Source organism: Astyanax mexicanus, chromosome 18, assembly GCF_023375975.1.
Source record: "Astyanax mexicanus isolate ESR-SI-001 chromosome 18, AstMex3_surface, whole genome shotgun sequence".
NCBI classification, from domain to species: Eukaryota; Metazoa; Chordata; class Actinopteri; order Characiformes; family Acestrorhamphidae; genus Astyanax; species Astyanax mexicanus.
Window position 1 is genome coordinate 43,999,518 of NC_064425.1, and position 15,863 is coordinate 44,015,380.

Sequence of the window (15,863 nt, forward strand, 5' to 3'; positions counted from 1 at the left end):
ATGAAAAAAAAAAACCTGGATGACCTCCTGGATGAGTTGTCCATGCCCTTTTAGAGTAATTTCAGCGGGCCAGTTACTCCTGGGAAGGTTCACCAGTGTTTCATTTTGTCTCCATTTATGATTCAGGGATGGATCACAAATCAAGACCAGCTTGTATTTGTTTGAATGGGAAGAGACCAAATTAATTACTATGTCAGAAATATATTTTAAATCACTGATTAAATGTGAAAATGTTTATATTGGGGTTCTTGGGGATTTTGGAGTGTTTGGTTGTTGGTGATAATAAAGTGTGAAGAATGATGACCATACAACTTCCTGCTGAATGCAATCAAATCTTCACAGCAATGCTCACACTAGAATCCAGTAGAAAACATCCCATCTGGACAGTAGAGACAGGTAGTCCAACAAAAGCAGAATAAACTTTTCCTAATAGCCTTGATTTCATAAAAAAAAAAAAAAAAAAATATATATATATATATATATATATATAAGAAGATGTATATATGTATAAGATGTCCCAATACTTTTGTCCATATACTGTATTAGTTGAAACAGTTCAGAAATTAGTTCAGAAATTTGACTCAATAATGCATTATATATATATATATATATATATATATATATATATATATATATATATATATATATATATATATATATATATATATATATAGGGCCCATTCTAACATTGACATTCTAACATCTGACTGATTGACTGCAGCTATGATTTCTCAAATTAAGCATATGAAAACTCACTTCACACAAAGTCAGTAATGACTGTATATAAGGCTTTATAATGTGTCACACACTTACATTATATAAAAGCTTAATTGTAGAAATCATAGCTGCATATTATAATGCATTATACCAAAATATACCAAATCTGCGTTATAGTGCATTACAACACTACATTGTACAGTTTTCTTACGAACAGATATTATAAGGCATTATAAGGCCTTTCTTTATAATCCCTTATACTTGTAGTTTATAATTACTATAAGTACTTATGAGTTATTATAAAGGCTTATTACCATTATAAGGTATTATGCATGTCATATAATGCGCTATGAATGCATCCATAAGGCATTATGAATACAGGGTTCATAGGAAGTGTTTCCGAAAATGTTGCAATACTTGATATATTGATATATATTTTGATTTCTACAGGTTTGACAGTGTTTGCAGTCGAACGGAAAATTCCGTTCAGTTCTGAAGTTGTGGAAGTTGAGAAGGTGTTTGTGATCCCTCGGTAAAGAGTGTTGCGTGTGTACCGGGAACATGTCATACAACTCACTTCCGCCCACACACATGTACAGACATCATAATGCATGCCAATCTGTTGATGTTATAAAGCTGCGAAAGCAATTTTAATTAGCCCGCCTTCGCGTTTTTAGCACGCAGTCGCAGCTTCAGGAAGGCCGCTCTGCAGGCAGTACCGCAAATTAAGCCTGTAATCTACCTGTGGGGAGCGCATCCTGACACTTAAGACAACCGCTGGCCAAAGAGATTGCAAACGCTGAGCAAATCAACAGCGTGTAGCCGAGATAGCGGCGCCTGTTTGCTTATTTGCACCTTGTAGGCTTGAAATGCTTAGACCATGACATGTTTATAGCAACAAGCGTCCTGTGGATTCATTTAGAAGGTTAGTTTTCATTTACAGGAATGATGTTAGAAGAAAAAAAATATTAAACATACTCAAGTCTATTTAAATAGACTTGCTAATCTGATTTTATTCAATTGGTGTAGATTACAGTATGTCAAACTGTGTTAGAAACTAAGCAAGGTTGTCTATTTGACGTAGCTTGCAAACTCTACACAAAAAATACAGGGGTTGAACAATGAAACTGAAACACCTGTCTCATTTTAGTGTGGGATTTTAGGTTTCATGGCTAAACTGGAGCAGCCTGGTGTTCAATCTTCATTAACTGCACATTACTGCACCAGTAAGAGCAGAGTGTGAAGGTTCAATTAGCAGGGTAAAAGCTTTGAGCAGTTTTGCTCAAAATATTGCAATGCACACTATAACATTATGTTATGGTGACATACCAGAGTTCAAAAGAGGACAAATTGTTGGTGCACGTCTTGCTGGAGCATCTGTGACCAAGACAGCAAGTCTTTGCGATGCATCAAGAGCCACGGTATCCAGGGTAATGTCAGCATACCACCAAGAAGGATCAACCACATCCAACAGGATTAACTGTGGACGCTGTAAGAGGAAGCTGTCTGAAAGGGATGTTCGGGTGCTAACCCGGATTGTATCCAAAAATATATAAAACCACGGCTGATCAAATCACGGCAGAATTCAATGTGCACCTCAACTCTCCTGTTTCCACCAGAACTGTCCGTCACCACAATCAATTACTGTGCTCTAAAACCAGGTGTTTCAGTTTCATTGTCCAACGTGTAATCGTGTAACTACATTCAAGAAAACAAAACTACTAAAGAGAATAATTTACAAGACGCTAAACAATTTTACCAGCACTAAAACACTTTTACAAACTGCGATTTCTGACGGAAAGGGAGGGTCGAAAAATGACTGCCATTCCTTTAACATACTGTAACTGCATGGTCAATCAACCAATCAGTCAACCCTTGTTTTAACTCTGAAATACATTGAGGGTGACCCTCATTTATAACACAGCTGAGCATAGTGATGGAAACATCCCCGGCCCTGAGGAGTGACTAGATATTCACCCTCCACGAAGTTAATCAGCCTCCTTTGTGTCTTTGTCTTTTAGCAGCCAAACAATGGCGATTATTAAGATTTGAGGCGATGTGTGTTCGGACCCCAATAGGAAGAGGATAATGAGATGTCGTACATTGTATTAGCGGCGATACTCCTCCGTTCTGGACCAGCCGCGGTTGCGTAGCGCCCGTTCACAGATTGAAAGCCAGATTCCTCCACAAGACTTAATCCCACGCCATTATCTTGTTCAAATAAGACGTCAAAGCGGAGCGTGGGGATTGGGAATCGTACAGGTCATTGCTGTCTACTTTATCTTCAGTTGGTCGTGGCAAAATCATGGGACAAGATACTATTACCTTTCCTTTTATGAGGACTTTTGTAGGTTTACTTTTAGGTTTGGATAGTCAGCAAATTAGTGACTTTGACAGACTGAAAGTCAAAAAATTACTGCCATTTCTTTAACATAACTGCATGGTCAATCAATCAATCAATCAGTCAACCTTTATTTTAACTCTGAAATACATTGAGGGTGACCCTCATTCACAATGCAGCCGAGCATAGTGATGGAAACATCCCCGGCCCTGAGGAGTGACTAGAGAATTGCCCTCCATGAAGTTAATCAGCTGCCTTTGTGTCTTTGTCTTTTAGCTGCCAAACAATGGAGATTATTAAGATTTGAGGCGATGTGTGTTCGGACCCCAATAGGAAGAGGATAATGAGATGTCGTACATTGTATTAGCGGCGATACTCCTCCGTTCTGGACCAGCCGCGGTTGCGCAGCGCCCGTTCACAGATTGAAAGCCAGATTCCTCCGCAAGACTTAATCCCATGGCATTATCTTGTTCAAATAAGACGTCAAAGCGGAGCGTGGGGATTGGGAATCAGAGCCGGGCCGAGTGTTTGACATGTCTTTCCTCTCCTATCTCTCTCTCTCAGGCAGCCGAGGGGAGAGAGTCGGTGGGGTTGTGGTGGGCCGGCACATTTAAATGTGCCACGCTGATTATCTCACGGCCGTGTTTACGTATTCATTTATGTAAACATTATGCTAATGTGTTTTCCGGCTTGTCGCTCGTGTCCGATTGTGCCCTTCAAGTTTTGACGTGAGGTGACTGATGCAGCCTTGATGTGAAAGGCGCCGCCGCCGCCGCACTCTGAGCGCAGCCGAGCGTGCCCGAGCGCACCCCCGGTTTGTTATTGGCTTAAAGGAGGTCGAGGGCTTGAAAAACTTTCGCTCTAATATCAGGGGGGCTCTCGGGAGCCGCTTTCAAGTCTTTTACGTGTCCCCAAAGGATCGGGCCCTGCTGTGTACACTACAATCATATTTACTCTAAATCATAATCTTTCAGGACGGATTTTATTTTTTTTTCTTTCTCCAGCTGCAGTGCTGAGAGTAACATCAGATCAAAGGAGACGGAGAAGAACTACCAAAAGTCAAACTTTCCAGCGTGCAATATGTACACAGCGCTAACACTGCGCCCGCCCGCAGCTCCTGAATAATTATAAGGACAAGCGCAGGAGGGTTCTGAGGATTTTCTATTGTTTTACTGAGCGGCGAAGAGCTAAAACAAAAAGACAGCTACAGTACAACAGTTAGCATGCATCTCAGAGGCCTCTTTTCCACAAGGCCTTGCTGGTTTCGGTCAATTTTACCGTTTTCTGTGTTCCTAAAGCAACAGTTGCTGTTATTGGATGTGTCTTGCGTTTCGTCCTTCAATATACTGTATTTTTCCCACTATAAGGTGCAGCGGATTATAAGGTATATTTTATTCGACGCTAGTAACTAGTTACTAGTAGCAGGAACAGGGGTGTCGCCAAGTTTTCCTTCTAACTCAGCTACATAAGTTATAAAGCTAAGCTAAGCGAACAAAACTGTAATTCTTAAAAAAAAACATTTTAGTCGAGTCAGACAAGATGAGTTAAGCACCTCTGTTTATTTACAACAAGCTTAGACTCCTAGATTTCCACTAAAGCTGGAGCATTAGCATTAGTGGCTAACTGCTAGCGGTTCGTGGCTAATGCCACCCGATAGAGCTACACTGTAGAACCCTGAGTGTTCCAGTAAGCCAGGGTGATATTAGCTAGTCGTTTCCAACAGATGTAGAACTGGCATCGTTTCGGTTTGTGAACCTAAGTTTGAACCGGTTCGCCGTGTTTCTACCTACAAAAGCAGGTTCCGGAATCAGGAGCGTTCATTCGCAGTGGGAACCCAAGAATACTAGGTTCTTCAGCGTGAATAATGGCCACTTCTGTTTACCAACGATGTTCAACGCCCTCTGTTCATGACGTATGGCGTATTCACTAACAGCCTACTAGTGATGATGTCATCAAAACTATACAAACTAAATGGAATTACCCAAAAAGTCCACTAGGCAGCAGAAGAGTGCATTAAACAAGCACTATGTGAGTACACAATGTCACATTGTGCGCTTGTTGGGATCATCAGCTAAAAACGCTGTATTTGTGAATGTTGAGGGGAACAGTGGTGTGGTATTCTACAAAATTTCTACAATCCAACTCCATTTCACACCAGATTTCTCCTTTAAAACAGAATTTTGAGTAGAACTGCTTCTCTCCCTGCAGCAGCACAACATGGTTCAAACTCCCCCCCCCCCCCAGCAATCAGATCACCCTGTAACTAATAAGAGTCCTCGAGTCCTCCTACACTGCATTAGCCCACCTTTCTACATGATTAGGCTCGTAAGTCGCTCTGGATCAGAGCGTAAATATAAACGCGTTTCTGAACGAAGTCAAAAAGTTACATAAAAAAAAAGAAGAAGGAAAAAAAGGTTAAAGGGTTTTGATATGACAGCGCTAACATGTAGGCTTTCTTTTCTTCTACTGCGCTGCCGGCTGACGTTAGAACCGTCCAATCTCCATAAAAATGTGATAGAACTTCTCACGCGCCGGTGCCGCGTTCACGCGCTCCTCCACTATTCCTGGCCCGGCGCTGCAGAGTTCACAGAGGTGTCAGTTCTACTAAAAATTGCTTCACTCACACTTTGCTCACTGAAGCTGAAGCTGACTGACAGCAACTCGGATGAATGTTAAAACGTGATCTGAACCAGATCTTCTTCATCCTTGTTTTCACTGTGTTTTGTGGTCTTTTCTAATTTCCTGTCCGTTATGTTTATAGAGCTCAGTGTATCTTTACAGGATGAGCTGAAAACCTTCTCAACTTTCAGTGGGAGAAAATGGTCAAAGTACAGTTCTGTAATTTTTACCTGAAATATCCAAATAAATGAATCAAATCAGAAATCAAATAAAATTGGGATCTTCTGAATCAGAGTCGAGTCAAATTTGGACCTTATGAACAATGTGCATTGTTGTCCTATGGACAGAGTCTCCCACCTCAGCTGTAGATCTCTGCAGTTCATCCAGAGTGATCATGGGCCTCTTGGCTGCATCTCTGATCAGTCTTCTCAGTCTTGTTTGAGCTGAAAGTTTAGAGGGACGATCGGGTCTTGGTTAGTAGATTTGCAGTGGTCTGCCTTCCATTTCTGTATGATCGATTTATGTTTCTCTTCACAATTATGTGCCACTTGTTGTTGATTGTTCACCAAAAATTCATTTCAAATTGCATATCTTTATGTTTGAAGCCTTAAATGTGGCAAAAAGGTTGAAAAGTTCAAGGGGGCCGAATACTTTTGCAAGGCACCGTATATCTACACACCGTTCTGACTGAAAGTAAAATAAGTGAAATTTAAATGACATTTTCTTCAGTAGTGGAAGTGAAACAGACGCAGGCTACGCTACTTTAGCTGACACTTTTAACTTGGCTTAGCAGGACAATTAGCAATTAGTACAACTAATTGCCACTGTGCACTTTGAAGTGCATTCTTCAAGTCTTGGCCAGCTTTTATAAAATGCAGAATAAAAAAAAAATACACCACACTGTACATACCTGGACCTGCTAATCCAACTGTTCTTCTGAAATCAAGGGTATTAATAGAAAGTTGGTGCTTCGTTTTCTGCAGTAACAGCCTCTACTCTTCTGAAAAAGCTTTAAACTGCTGTTAACTGGATGTTAAAGCATTGCTGGATTTTTCAGTAATCAGTAATGCTTTATCATGTTTTTCCGCAGTGTGATTGGCTGAGAGGCGTTCTATGAGTGCCGCTATCAGCCAGTAATGCACTTTAACCGAAGCTCTCCATGTATTACTCCACAACATACTCCTGGTAACCTAGCAACGATGCAGCGCTTACAAACCAAACAGCGCAGCTACAAACAGAGCAGCAATGGAACTATTTTAACTGGCGGAGTTTTTATAACCAAACAGATTGTATTTTCTCATCCTCTTTAACTCAAATTCTTTTAATAAACAGAAATATGTAATTAATAATGGAACTGTGGTATAAATACAGTATATCGTAGTAATGCACTCGAGGCACTGCTGTGCTGTGATCTCTTGCGTATTATTGCTTAATTGAATTTTACATTTCTTACTTTACATTTAAATATCCACGATACAAAAAAAATGCTTTTTAGGAAGAACAAATATGAAAACAAATCTCTCATAGCTCAGATTGCTAGCTGTGCTGTTGAAGATGCGCTTTGAAACTGACCATACAGTGTATGCAGTAAACATCACTGAATTTATTACTATTATTTCTATCACTGTCTCCCGTTTCTCCTGCTCTTCTTCGAGGACGTGCCGTTTTTTCTCCACATGTATCAGAACTCTTGTCAAAGGCCATATTTTCCCGATCCCCTGATGCTCTTTTCCTGTGTCACAACCCGCGGCTTAAATCACGTTTATGACGAGTGTGCGTCGCGTTTGAGCTACACGCTGTTCAGTCGAGAACTGTCAGACGGATCAGCCGAGCACGGCCCACCTTTGACAAATTAGGGGTCTTCAACAAGCTGCCATCATTCTTCTGAGTGAATATTAGCTTGATGGCACATTGACTGAGAAGAAAAACAGCAGAGGGAGGCTGAGGTCCCATCATACTTCATCCCCCACCGCTCTCTCTCTCTCTCTCTCTCTCTCTCCTCCTCCTCCTCCTCCTCCTCCTCTCCGCCGAGAGATTTAATTCACAGTAATTACTTTATTGACTCATTTGTGGGGCCAGATTGCTTCCAATCCGCCATCAATAAAAAAAATACACTGAGATGAGGAACAGCGATGGATCCAGCGATGGATCCTCAGACTGCAGACCCGGCTGAGTTACGCCTGCTGCTGCTCCGTGTTTTGATTGGCCAGACACGGCTCGTTAAATATGATAATTTAATGAGGAGATGGAGGTGTATTTAAATACGTGCTGTACTGGAGTCAACTGGATTTAACTGGATTTAAAGGGAACAGGGGGGTGAATAAGATCATATCTAAACCCTATGTGTTCTTTACCTGTGTACTCAGTTTCCAATAAAGTGGCCATAGTAAGTGTTTCCAGTAAAGTGGCCAAAATAAGTGTTTCCAATAAAGTGACCAAATTAAGTGTTTCCAATAAAATGGCCATAGGTAGTGTGGCCATAGGAAGCAACTAAAACAAGTGTTTCTAATAAAGTAACTAAAAGTGGCCAAAATAAGTGTTTCCAATAAAGAGGCCAAAGTAAGTGTTTCCAATAAAATTACCATAGTAAGTGTTTCCAATTAAGTGAAACAATTAAGTGTTTCCAGTTAACTGACCATAGTCTGTGTTTCCATAGTCTGTGTGGCCAAATTGAGTGTTTCCAATAAAATGGCCATAGTAAGTGTTTCTAATAAAGTGGCAAAAAAATGTTTCCATTAAGTGTACAGTATGTGGAAGCACAAATTAAGTCAGTGTTTCCAATAAAGTGGCCAAAGTAAGTGTTTCCAATAAAGTGGCCAAATTGAGTGTTTTTTCCTATAAAGTGGCCATAGTAAGTGTTATTTTAAAAAGTGGCCAAAGTAAGTGTTTATAATAAGTGAGCAGTATGTGAAAGCACAAATTAAATCAGTGTTTCCAATAAAGTGGCCAAATTAAGTGTTTCTACAAAAATGGCCAGTATGTGGAAGCACAAATTAAGTGTTTCCAATTAAGTGGCCATAGTATGTGTTTCCAATAAAATGGCCAAATTAAGTGTTTCTACAAAAATGGCCAGTATGTGGAAGCAAAATCTAGGTGTTTCCAATAAAGTGACCATAGTAAGTGTTTCCAATAAGGTGACCAAAGTAAGTGTTTCTACGAAAGTGGAAGTTTTAAGTGAATATATATGCTCAAATGTCTGTCTGTACTATGTGAGTGGCAGTGGCACATTACCTAGCTATGGTGAGCAACTTTACTGAAGCTCAGTGATTACCTGTACAGCACAAAAATAGTCAGCTCACCCATTACCATGTCTGAAGCATATATATTATTTGAAATATATAGGAATTTTGAGGCATTTTTAATCAATTGTAATGAGACTGTAATTTTTTTTAAACACATAAGGAGGGTTAAGTGTTTTATACTGTAGTGTAATTTTCTCTCTCTCTCTCTCTCTCTCTCTCTCTCTCTCTCTCTCTCTCTCTCTGTGCAGGTGTGTGTGGGCAGCAGGCGTTCAGGACGGAGCCCCGTAACCTGACGGTGCGGACGGGGGCCACGGCGCTGCTGAAGTGTGAAGTGCTGAGGGCCTCTGGAAGCGTTCAGTGGGTGAAGGACGGCCTGCTGCTGGGGCCACAGCGGTCCCTGCCCGGCCACCCGCGCTACAGCATGACCGGAGACCAGGACAGAGGTGAGAACTGGGCCGGGGCTCAGAGAATTACCTGTGAGAAGAACAGCATGAATATATAAATAAATAGCTGTTCATTTTATAATACATTATCATAAATACACCACGCTGGAATATTACATACTGTACAGCAATGCATGTTCAAACTGCAGGAGATACCTTCTTCAGTTCAGGCAGAATATTTGCTGTTTTTACGCTTCTGGAAAGGCCTTTGACTGGATGCTGCAACATTGCTGTGAGAATTTGATTGTACTCAGCCACATATCAAAGGTGTTGTACACACTACCTGCTTTCCAAAGTCACAAATGTCACAAATTTCACAAATATGACACAGTCTAGCCAGGCTTTGTGGCGATTTCACGTACAAACATCATGTGGAGAAATTGTGTGGAGTAAAAAAAAAATGTGTGCATTTTTATTATTATTATTATTATTTTTTAAGTAAGCTCTGCTCTAGAGTCTTAATACAGGAGATAAGATTTAATATACTGAAATATATTGCTATACTGTGATAGACACTGCTGTACCACTGGCCACCAGCAGGGGAGCTAGGCAATGGAGAGGGAAAAATCAGTGGAGTTGGGTTCCAAAACTCCAATTCCCATCATCCCTGGCGGTAATCAGTGGCATCACCAGCCACATCTGTGCAGCACTCTATATAAACCACACATATAAGTCAAACCACACATTCCTGTCGCACCTTTGTAGAGGGGTGACCGGTAAAAGAAAAGAAAAGAAAAGTAAAGAAAAGGGAAATGTCAATCTAAAAAAAAAAAAAGAGAGATCTGGTGGTGGTGTGTATGTGTTAACTACTAACCAAATTAAGTAAAGCTAAGCTAAGTAAAAAAAACTGTAATCTACACAGATTAACAGTTTATTAGGTTGATTTAACGGTTTATAATGCTAGTCCAATCAGAACATTAGGATCTTAAAAAAACAAAAGTACAACAACACTAGCTAGTGGATGCAGTTTAACCACATTGCTATACATGTAAACCATTAATGAAAAACAAGTATTATTGGTATTTTAATTTTTTTTCGATACAGTATTGCAACACAAAATATCACGATACTTTCTAGCAGTTTTACAAGCAATTTTTATTTTTATTTTATTTATTTATTTTTTTTCAAAAAGTTTTCTTTCTGGTCTACTGGAACAGTTCCACTGCTCCTCAGCCCACTGCTTGGCATTAGGTCAGTTCAGGCTCGGGTCCAGCTGCTCCAGAGTGTCCAATCCTGGCAATGCTTTGTTATGGAGATTATACACACTGTGTTTGTGCAGTTAAATGCCTGTGTCAGCAACAGAGGTACCTTAAAAGTAGCTGACCGTCACTAATTAGAAGGGACGGCCAATAATAAACTTTTGTGGCGCTAAAATAATATTTATGGATTTGTGGTATTTTTATCTATACTTGCGCAGGACAAAAAAATGACAGTACCTTCTCATTCAATGATTTTTTTTAAATATTTTTTTCCTACACAGTAAATGAATAGTGAAATTATCTTTAAACTTGTGGTTTCTGAGGCTGGTAACTCTGATAAACTTATCCTGTACAAGAGAGGGAGCTCTTATTCTTCTTTTTCTGGAGTGGTCCTGATGAGCGCCAACTTCATCAGTTTTTTATTTATTTATTTATTTATATATATATATTTTTTTTTTTTTTTTGAGAAAATGCGCAGCGACTCGGTTCTGATACATCAGCTCACAGATGCAGCCTTGTGCTGATCAACATCACCTTAGGAGTGATGAGAGGAAAGAGCGCCATCTACTGTACTGCACCCACCCAGAGAGAACAAGGCCAATTGTGCTCTCTCAGGGCTCCGGCAGCTGATGGCAAGCTGCATGACTGGGATTCGAACCCGCCGGCAATCTCCTGATAATAGTGACAGCGCTTAACCTGCTTAACCTTGTTTTCAAATAGAATACTTTCATAGTTCTTGAAATTCTTCTTTTTTCGGATTGACTGACCTTCATTTTTTTTAAAGTATGTTTTTCTTTACTTAGTTGAGTAGTTCTTGCTTCTCATAATCTGGATTAGAACTTTACTTCACAACTTTACTTTAACTGATGCCCTCAAACTAACATTAACATTAAGAGACAAGAAATGTAAGTTTAATTAACTCTTGACGAGTTCAGCACAGCTGTTAACTGAACTCCTCAAAAAATTCCAGGTGACTCTACAACTCTAGAGTCAAGCTGACTGAGAAAATCCAGCTAAGATGCGCAATCAATATCAATTACACCTGTCTCTACGCTTAGCAATGGTCACGTTGAGTATTTCCATTAATTATTGCTTTAAAAATGATACGGCATAATGAATATTTTAGTAATATTTCCCTTTAATCCTGAGCTGGAGTCGCGTATAGATTTTCTGCAGCCTCTGGAACCGTGGAATCCCATAAGCATTGTACTCGTGAAAACAGCTTAGCGAAACGCTAACAAAGGAGGTTCTAATTTAAGCACTGGGGACTGGTTTGAGAAATGAGCAGTTCTTTTCTCCGCGAGCCGAGCGCCTACACAAAAACAGCTCTGAATCATGCCTATCCTTATCGGCCATTAGGAGTAAATAAGGGGGAAATTGAGTTTGTTGCTTGGTGGCTCGCACCACTGAATAGTGGTGGTGGTGCGCGTAGCAGGCGGGGCGGACTAGCACCTATAAAAAGACGCCTGCAATTAAAATCTAAGGCTGAATAGAGGCCTAAAAGCAGCTTCCCTGTTCATTACACACCAAAGCGGCCATATTGGGCCACAGTTAACTCCTCATGATGCTGCTATTCAGTTGAACAATAACTCCGGAAAAAGCTGTTTCTAAAGATTTCCACTGGATTTAAAGATCTAACATCATGGAAAACCAAAGAGTTTAATATTTGTAATATTTAATATTTGACCAGTTTAAATCTTGAGTTTTATGAGTTTAGCTGGTCAACAAGCTTGATTAAACCAGATTAAGGGCTTCCAAGCTTAGTGCTGCCACTATGATCGGGAGATCGTTGGTTCGAATCCTGGTCATGCAGCTTTGCCATCAGTTTCCGGAGCCCTCAGAGAGCACAATTATCCTTGCTCTCTCTGGGTGGACACAGTAGATGGTGCTCTTTTCCCTCATCAATACAAAAAGGTGATGTGAATCAGCACAAGGCTGCATCTGTGAGCTGATGTATCAGAACCGAGTCGCTGGTTCCAAGTCGCTGCTTCCGCAATGAAAAGAGGTGGAGTCGCACTCGTCACATGTATCGGAGGAGATGTGTGCTAGTCTTCATCCTCCTTGTGTTGGGGAATCACTAGTATTGGGGGTTAAACAGCGGAGTAGCATCTGAATGGGTGGGACATTCAGCCTAGCTAATTTGGGGGAAAAATGGGAAAAATGAGAAAATCTGATATAAATAAAAATAAAATTAATAAATAAAGCTGAGCTAAACAACCAGAATGACCAAGACTGGCCAAGCTGGTAAACCAGAATGCTTCAATGTTGCAATGCTAGTCATGCTAGACCTACACTCGTTTATTTGTCATTTTTCTATCATCCCTCATTACTCTTATATATTCCCATTCTTTTTTGCCCCTAACAAATCCCAATCTCTTCTTTGTGATGTTTATTTCTAATTTTCAGTCCTATTCACTTCTTTCTCATTTTCTTTCAAAAAAAAGAGAAAAGAATGCTCCTAAATACTTCACTTTTCCTTTTTCTTCTTATGTGTTTGACAGACTTTTGTCAACTAATTCATTGCATATTTTTTTTTTTAAGAAACTGACATCATCCCAACTAAAGATGTCCTAATAATTATGTTATTGAAAAAAATCCTCATTGGCAAGAAAAAGTGTGTGAATTCTGTTGTGGATTCTCATTGTGTGTTGGGTCATCGTCCTGTCGCATAACCCAACTTCTACAGAGTTTCTTTCAGTTTATGTACAGATTCTCTTGCGTTATATTGTAGAATGTTTTGATACACTTTATTTTGGAATTCAAGAGCTTCATGAAAATATATTGCTACTTTTATCTGCTATTTAAATAGCTCGTGTTTGATTGTTTTATTGCGAACAGCTGAAAGTTTGGTAAATATTCGGAAAATATATAAAGTGAACTCTGTCAGTGTCAGTTATTTCAACACAAAAAAAAATTCTGAAAGCCTTCCACCAGTGCCACAGATGACAGACACACACACACACACACACACACTTTTTTAGCACAGTGAGGAAATGAATGTGAAAGCATTCTTGTCAGCATTTCATGTTGGGTGTCAGAAGCATAATTATTGGTCTCCCGCAAACACTCGCGCGGGCGCTCGCAAACACGGGCGACGCAAACATCATCGCAGCGTTTACTAAGTGCAATTTCAAGAGAGTGGAAAATCATTAATAATTTTAAAGTGGCTCCTTTTCCGTCTATGATAACATAGATCCGAAAATTGCTACTGCTTGGTGTTAATTATCTTGCCAGCTTGTTTGACACCTCCTTTTTTTCCCAGCTGCGGCGGTTGTCATACCGAGATACTATTTTCTGCATGTTAGTTTTCTCTGGAAGCAAAAAGAGGGGGAGAGAGAGAGGGGGAGAAAGAAAGGGAGAGAAGGAGAGGAAAAAAAAAAAGAAAAGTTCAAAGCCCGAACAGCTTGCATAGACCTCGCTGAGCAGCCATTAATCGTCACAGAGTAGTGACTGAACAAACTAACCCCATGGTGGCCCAGTGTTCAACTGGTAAATAATAAATGCATCTCGCACACAAAGGAGCGGCAGAACAGAGTGCGGGGGCCTGATCAAATACAATAAAGCGTCCTGCGTTTCCTTTCCTTCTGAGGTAATAATTGGTCATATTAGACCAACATTCCCAACAAATTCAGCAAAGCAAGCTCAGTAATGTCTGCCGTTCTGTCTGCCCCGATTCGGACGTTCGATTGGATTGGATTTGAAAGGATTCAGCTCGAGGTTGCCGAGAAATTTCCACCTCGTCACATAACAAAAGCTCTCGCTGTATCTGGTGGAAGTTAATTGAAGCGTTGTGTCAAAGTGTCAAAGTGGTTTTTATTGTCATTTCAGCTATATACAGAGTACACAGTGAAACGAAACAACGTTCCTCCAGGGACCATGGTGCACATAAACACAGTGTAGACAGAACAATAGTGCAACAGTACAAAAGTGCAGACAGACAATACAACACCATACAGACAAAGAATAATAAATAACAAGACAGTGTGCAAATTATGCAGTGTGCAAAAAAGACCAGGTGAGGTAGTAATTACTCTATTACACAGTGTGCAATAGAGTCCAGTGAGGTAGTAGGGTTTTTGGTGCTTCCATTTTCTGGGGTAAGTGGGGTAAGAGTGTGTGTGCATGTACAGAAAAACCATCAGTTCAGTCTCTGCAGTTGAGGAGTCTGATGGCTTGGGGGTAGAAGCTGTTGCAGAATCTGGTCGTGCTGGACCGGATGCTGCGGTACCTTCTTCCCGAAGGCAGGAGGGAGAACAGTTCGTGTGAGGGATGGGTGGGGTCATTCACAATGCTGGTTGCTTTGCGGATGCTGCGGGTGGTGTAGATGTCCGTGACAAAAATGAAAAAAACGGAAAAAATGACAAATAGTAACACAAAAGCACCATTTAACGGACCCGGAGCGGCCGCTGTGTGTTAACGCGCCGCCATCTTGAAGTGTCTTGTAATTAGACAAAATTCTGGACATTTACCGACCAGAAATGAATCAGGGCCGCCTTTAACCTAAACGTCTCTGCGTTCCGTCCTATTCACGAACTCCTTCTTTGTGCATTTCTAAAGAAAAAGAAGAAGGAAAAAAAACGTAGCTTCCTAAGTACTTTTAACTTTTTCTTTCTCTTCTTCTAATGCGTCTGACAGACTTTTGCCAAATAACTTATTGTACATTTTTTGAGAAACTGACATCATTCTAGCTAAGTCATTGTCCTGTTGCATAACCCAACCTTTTATTTTAGTTTAAGTTTCAGCTAAAGTGCATATGCTATCAAATTTATCCTGTAGGCCCTAATGCAGCAAAGCAGGTAAAAACAACATCAGTGCACCTTTAAATCCAGTGCATTTTATGTTTGAAATCTACTACTGCTGTAGCAGCATTAGCGTTACCCGCTAACCACACTACCTCATTCGCTGTTCAGAGGCAAGAATATCGGACTGTAGCGTTTACCATGTTAAAACAAGCTACGTGGGATGAACCCCTAGCTAATATCACCCTGGCTTAATAGAGCACTCAGGGTTCCTCAGAGTAGCTCTGTCAGTGTAGCTCTGTCACTATCGCTAGCGGTTAGCCGCTAATGCTAATGCTCCAGCTTTTGTGCTGGAGACATTTAGGAATCTAAGCTTGCTGTAAACAAATGGAAGCGCTTTACTCCCACACATAAACAGTTTTCAGAAAAAAAATCTGTGTAGATTAACATCCAGCGATGGTTTGACTGTAAAAGAGAGTCTTTTTTTTATTGTTAGATTAGTTTTGATAAACTTTAAAAACCATCAAAACCTTGTTGAATGCTGCAAAAGACATAAGACTGGG

At 40.3% G+C, this 15,863-nt stretch overlaps 1 protein-coding gene across 1 annotated transcript in view; it reads left to right on the top strand.

The window, feature by feature from the left end:
- The window catches only part of nphs1 (NPHS1 adhesion molecule, nephrin), a 138,413-nt gene that overhangs the window by 13,045 nt on the left and 109,505 nt on the right, over positions 1-15,863 (top strand). Inside the window, exon 3 of the mRNA XM_049467072.1 lies at positions 9,168-9,362. Within this exon, the coding sequence (XP_049323029.1) occupies positions 9,168-9,362 (195 nt within the window). The remainder of the gene's footprint in view (positions 1-9,167; positions 9,363-15,863) is intronic.